This window comes from Anas acuta, chromosome Z (genome assembly GCF_963932015.1).
Source record: "Anas acuta chromosome Z, bAnaAcu1.1, whole genome shotgun sequence".
Lineage (NCBI taxonomy): Eukaryota > Metazoa > Chordata > Aves > Anseriformes > Anatidae > Anas > Anas acuta.
The window spans coordinates 46,957,813-46,963,812 of NC_089017.1; the positions used below are offsets into that span (position 1 = coordinate 46,957,813).

The following is a 6,000-nucleotide window of genomic DNA, read 5'->3' on the forward strand; positions in this document are numbered from 1 at the left end:
AGTGTTTTCTGATTTTTCTTAAGCAATGTTATCACAGAGGCACCATCAACATCGCTGGCAGGCTCAGCTTTTGCCAACCATTAATACCCCCCGTGCTTCAGCTTCATGCCCTTCGCTTGTTGCCTGACCCTAACACCCTCTTTACAGAGAGAGGACGTGGCACCTGCAAGGCAACGGCGTGCTGACGGACACATGAAAGGGTATGAAAAAGGAGATGGAGCCCTGCATCATGTGGTGCCTCGCAGCCCTGCCAGGAGAGCAGCAGCCAGACAATATCCCTGTCCCCGAACAGCCAGCGCCCGGCGCCGCACAGCACCTGTTGAGGCAGCCGGGGGGGCTCGTCGAAGCCAAAAAGCACGCCTCAGCAAACCCATTACATCAGTTTCGCTTCAGAAAAGCAACATTTATTTTATTTAAAAATAAAAAAATAAAAAAGACTTCGCTTCCCCAGCCTCTACGCATTTCATCCGCCCGTGACAGGACCCCCAGAGCCCCCCCCCCCCACCTCCCCGTCGCCCTGCGGGCGGTGGTGCCGGGACTCACCCTCTGCTCGCCCATGGCGACCACCGCGGCGGGGGGCGAGGCGGGGGGCTGGGCCGGGGCGTCAGGCTCCGCCACCGATGGCGCTGCCGCTGCCACAGCCCCGGCCTCGGCCGCGGCCGCCACCCCCGTCTCTGCCAAGCCGTGGGTTCGCCAGGATGCCGCCCGGGCTTCTGCACATGCTCGCGGGCGGCGGCCGCCTCAGAGCCGGAGGGCGGGGAGGGGGGCGGGAGGCGGCCGCGCAGGGGCGAGGCGGCGCTGGGGACCCGGGTTCGAGACCCGCGCCCGGATCGATGGCTCCATCACGGGTGAGGGGAAATACTGGAGGAGAAAGGTGCCAGGATGTATCGCTCCGGCCTCTCAGCACTGCCTCCAGGTCTCCCACAGCTACCTTACCTGGCAAGGGCCAGGCCCTGGTGGCCATTTGATCATTTATGGCACCTTCCAGCTATCCGGTATTTCCTTTCCTCCAGGCAACATCCACAACCCGTGCTAGTATTTTTCGTGGCTGCACCTGCATGAATTGTTCCTGTGGAGATAAACGTCTTATTGTGTCTCAAGTTACCTGTTTCTGTGTTCCTAACTAATTATTTCACACGCATTGCTCTGTTAACATTTGCCCCAGCGTTTTCCAGTCATCTTTGCTAACAGTCCACAGGCCTAAAAACTCAACAGAGAAATTCAAGGAAACAGCCCTCACTTTGTCATGCACAGTTTCACTTTATAGGCTCGTTTTATGCTTCTCACAAATGGAAATTTCATACAAAAGAACAGGAAGAAAAATCATGGCTATCAGTGAAGACTGCCTGCTCGGGCTGACACCTCAGTCTGACAAGAAACAAGGAGTCTCACATCTGCAGGGGAAACACCTACTGCTGGTACCAGGACATTCTCACTTGCTACCCATGGCAGAGCAGCCCAGCTCTGTCTTGCACGCCTGCTGATTTTGCTAGCCCTGAACAGAAAAACACAATAGGCTTTGGGTTGAGGACACCTCAGAAATCTCTTGGATTTTTCCAGACCACCTCTATGGAAGTCAGCAGCCTGCAGCTGCCAGGGTGTGTGGCTGGTAAACACCCCTGGCAAACAGGTAAGTTGTAGGACTGAATGATGGCTGGGACTGCTCCACTGCAACCCTTCCAGCCATCTTCCCTTTGCATACATCACTTCTGTTCCATACCAAACCAGCAGCAAGCAGTTCCAAAGTCCAGAGATATTTCATCTTCTTAGTGATTACATCCTTTCAGAATAGGACTTTTTCTTTAAAATTGCACATACCCATCGTGTCTTCCTAAGAGTAAAAAAAATACTAAAAACTAAAAGTATTGTAGGCATATACACAAATGTAAACACACAATTTTCATTTTTATTTATGCATACACTTTACATGGATTAATTTTGTGGTTTTGGTGAGAGGGCCTGTGCATGCTCCTGGTGTTCTGCATGTTCTTACAAAGGTCGTTACCTGCATGTGCCCCCAAACCTGCTTCAAAACGCTTCTGAAGTCTCAAGAGAGAATATTTCCTAAGCCACTCAGCTAGTGCCCTTCTGTTTTTTCTCCAGATGGCCTTCTAACTTTTAGATTCTGCAGTTATTTACTTTCCCACTTATTCTTGTATATGTGACGTTCAGGCACTAGACATGGCTGCCCTCCCACAGATGCCACTCTATGACACACCTGCTCTTCGAGTCCTCTCCTCTATTTCTTGTTGTCGGTGCCTGTTTCTTTCCCTCGGGGCAGTCTCCCACACCTATGGTTTTCCAGCATGTGCTCTGGTGCCAGAGAATCACAGCGGCTTTTTTTGTAGCTGTGCTCTGAGTCGAAGTCTTGTTCGAGTCAGTAAGGCAATGATAAAAACTGTAACTGGTGTCAGAGAAAACTGAACAGAGATGGTTTTTGCATGGTTTTGGTGCAATTAACACTAAGGGAAGCACCACTTCAGTGCCCAGAATTGTCACAGAATTCATGAGAACTAGAACTGAAATCAAATATCACAGACTCACAGAATCGTCTAGGTTGGAAGAGACCTCCAAGATCACCAAGTCTAACCTCTGACCTAACACTAACAAGTCCTCCACTAAACCATATCACTAAGCTCTACATTCAAACATTTTTTAAAGACCTGCAGGGATGGTGACTCCACCACTTCCCTGGGCAGCCCGTTCCAATGCCTCACAACCCTTTCGGTAAAGAAGTTCTTCCTAATATCCAACCTAAACCTCCCCTGGCACAACTTTAGCCCATTCCCCTCATCCTGTCACCAGGCACGTGGGAGAACAGACCAACCCCCACCTCGCTACAGCCTCCTTTAAGGTATCTGTAGAGAGCAATAAGGTCGCCCCTGAGCCTCCTTTTCTCCAGGCTGAACAAGCCCAGCTCCCTCAGCTGCTCCTCGTAAGACTTGCTCTCCAGGCCCCTCACCAGCTTCGTCGCCCTTCTCTGGACTCGCTCAAGCACCTCCATGTCCTTCTTGTAGCGAGGGGCCCAAAACTGAACACAGTACTCGAGGTGCGGCCTCACCAGAGCCGAGTACAGGGGGACGATCACCTCCCTAGCCCTGCTGGTCACACTGCTTCTGGTACAAGCCAGGATGCCGTTGGCCTTCTTGGCCACCTGAGCACACTGCTGGCTCATACTCAGCCGACTGTCAACCATCACTCCCAGGTCCTTCTCTGCCTGGCAGCTCTCCAACCACTCATCTCCCAGCCTGTAGCTCTGCTTGGGGTTATTGCGTCCCAGGTGCAGGACCCGGCACTTGGCCTTATTGAACTTCATGCAGTTGACCTCAGCCCATTGGTCCAGCCCATCCAGATCCTCCTGCAGAGCCTTCCTACCCTTGAGCAGATCGACACACGCACCTAACTTGGTGTCATCTGCAAACTTACCGAGGGTGCACTCAATGCCCTCATCCAGATCATTGATGAAGATGTTAAAGAGGACCGGCCCCGGCACCGAGCCCTGGGGAACGCCACTAGTGACTGGCCTCCAACTGGCCATGACTCCATTTACCACGACTCTTTGGGCCTGGCTATCCATCCAGTTTCTAACCCAACAAAGTGTGCGCCAGTCCAAGCCAAGAGCATCCAGTTTCTTGAGGAGAATGCTGTGGGAGACGGTGTCAAAAGCCTTGCTGAAGTCAAGGTAGACCACATCCACAGCCTTTCCTTCATTCACCCAGTGCGTCACTTTGTCCTAGAAGGAGATCAGGCTCACCAAGCAGGACCTGCCTTTCATAAACCCATGCTGACTGGGCCTGATCGCCTGCTTGCCCTGCAAGTGCCGCATGATGACTCTCAAGATAATCTGCTCCATGAGTTTCCCTGGCACTGAGGTCAAACTGACAGGCCTGTAGTTCCCTGGGTCTGCCCTCCGGCCCTTCTTATAGATGGGCGTCACGTTTGCTAGCCACCAGTCAACTGAGACCTCCCCCGATAGCCAGGACTGCTGATAAATGATGGAAAGCGGCTTGGCCAGCTGCTCCACCAGCTCCCTCAGCACCCTTGGGTGGATCCCATCTGGCCCCATCGACTTGCGCACATCCAAGTGCTGCAGCAGGTCGCCAAACATTTCCTGGTGGATTATGAGGGCCACATTCTGCTTCCCATCCCCTTCCACCAGCTCAGGGTACTGGGTATCCAGAGAACAACCGGTGTTGCTGCTAAAGACTGAGGCAAAGAAGACATGAAGCACCTCAGCCTTTTCCTCATCTCTTGTAACTAAGTCTCCCTGCACATCCAGTAAAGGATGGAGATTCTGCTTAGTCCTCCTTTTTGTGTTGATGTATTTATAAAAACATTTTTTGTTGTCTTTAATGGCAGTAGCCAGATTGAGCTCCAGATGAGCTTTGGCCTTTCTAATTTTGTCCCTGCACAGCCTCGCAACATCCTTATAGTCCTCCTGCATGGCCCACCCTCTTTTCCAAAGATTATAAACCTTCTTTTTTCTCCTAAGCTCAAGCCACAACTCTCTACTCAGCCAGGGGTCTTCTTCCCTGCCGGCTCGTCTTTGGGCACGTGGGGACAGACCGCTCCTGAGCCATTAAGGTTTCCTTCTCGAGGAGCGCCCAGCCTTCCTGGACTCCTCTGCCCTTCAGAACCGCCTCCCAAAGGACTCTGCCAACCAGTGTCCTGAGCAGCTCAAAGTCAGCCCTGCTGTAGTCCAAGATTGTGGTTTTACTGATCCCCCTCCTGACTTCTCCAAGAATGGAGAACTCCACCATCTCGTGGTCACTCTGCCCAAGACAGCTCCCGACAACCACATCTCCCACCCGTCCTTCTCTGTTTGTGAACAGCAGGTCTAGCGGGGCGCCACCCCTGGTATGCTCACTAACCAGCTGCGTCAGGAAGCATCTTCCACGCTCTCCAGAAACCTCCTAGACTGCTTTCTCTGGGTTGCGTTGTGCTTCCATAATATGTCTGGGAAGTTGAAGTCCCCCACGAGAACAAGCACTGATGATTTTGCGGCTTCTGCCAGCTGCCTGATCCGTCTCCGTAACAGACCCCCACCAGGATGCTTCCCTTGTTGGCCTTCCCTCCCAGGAAACTGACTTTACGTGAAAATAAATGAGCTCTGGCAGTAATAAAGGGAAGCACCAAGCCCAGTAAAAACAGTTCTGTTAACAAAGTCAGGGGGCAGGCTGTTGCCCTGTGCTGGTGCCAGCCCTCCAGTAGCACAGCGATACCTCGGCACAGCACCAAGCTCCTGCCACCTCCAGGATCCAGAACAACCCCTCCAGGGCAAAGTGTCCTTCTCTGCAGCATCAGTAGGAGCACCCTGAGCAACTGTGCTGGGAGGCAGACGTGCACCCTCCCCAGTGCTCAGCACTTCCTTGGGCAATGCTAGGAAGAGCAGGATTGGTGCCTGGTGCTCATTTCCAGTAGCTGGAGGTTGCCTTTGTTCCTACAGAGTCAGTGCTTCAAGGGGTGCTGGCTGCTGTTCGGGCCACTTCAGCCCTGCCCTTCTGTGTTTTGTTCTCCTACTAATTACTCTTTATGTCAGACAAGGTAAGGGTCAAAAGGACCGAGCCAAGTTTTTGTTAACTACTGTGAATTTGTTTGTTTAATTCATATATATATATAGAGAGAGAGAGAGGTACCCTTTAAGATGCAGGATATACCTATACAGGTAGGATATAACTATGTACACCATTCAAGTAGAGCCAAGAGAGTCTGCAAGACCCAATGAAAAGAAAAGAAAATCCCATTATGTGAAAACAAAGTTAGGGATATTTCTCAGGAGTCACCTGTCCGAGAAGATGAAGGCTGAGTTCTTCTGCTCTTAACAGTTTGTCAGTTTCTGAGGTTGCTCCTCTCAAGCTGAAGTGCCTATTGCAGTAAGCTTTGACCCGTGTCAAAATGCAGTGAATAAGTACATTTTCTTAGCCACCACATATGAAGGGCTGGCCTGGAGCCACCAGCCCAGAAGTCACTTCACATTTTAAAAGAACATTTTGAAAAGCT

General features: G+C 51.7%; 1 protein-coding gene across 4 annotated transcripts in view; it reads right to left on the reverse strand.

Annotated features, from left to right (window-relative positions):
* Positions 1 to 736, reverse strand: part of FSD1L (fibronectin type III and SPRY domain containing 1 like) — a 29,935-nt gene extending 29,199 nt beyond the window's left edge. For 3 of the 4 annotated variants that reach the window (XM_068666099.1, XM_068666098.1, XM_068666097.1), the window contains exon 1: positions 544 to 736. In XM_068666099.1, coding sequence (XP_068522200.1) covers positions 544 to 558 — 15 coding nt within the window. In that variant the 5' untranslated portion in view covers positions 559 to 736. The remainder of the gene's footprint in view (positions 1 to 543) is intronic. The other variant, XM_068666096.1, reaches the window with a different exon arrangement.
* Between the last annotated feature and the right edge of the window lie 5,264 nt (positions 737 to 6,000).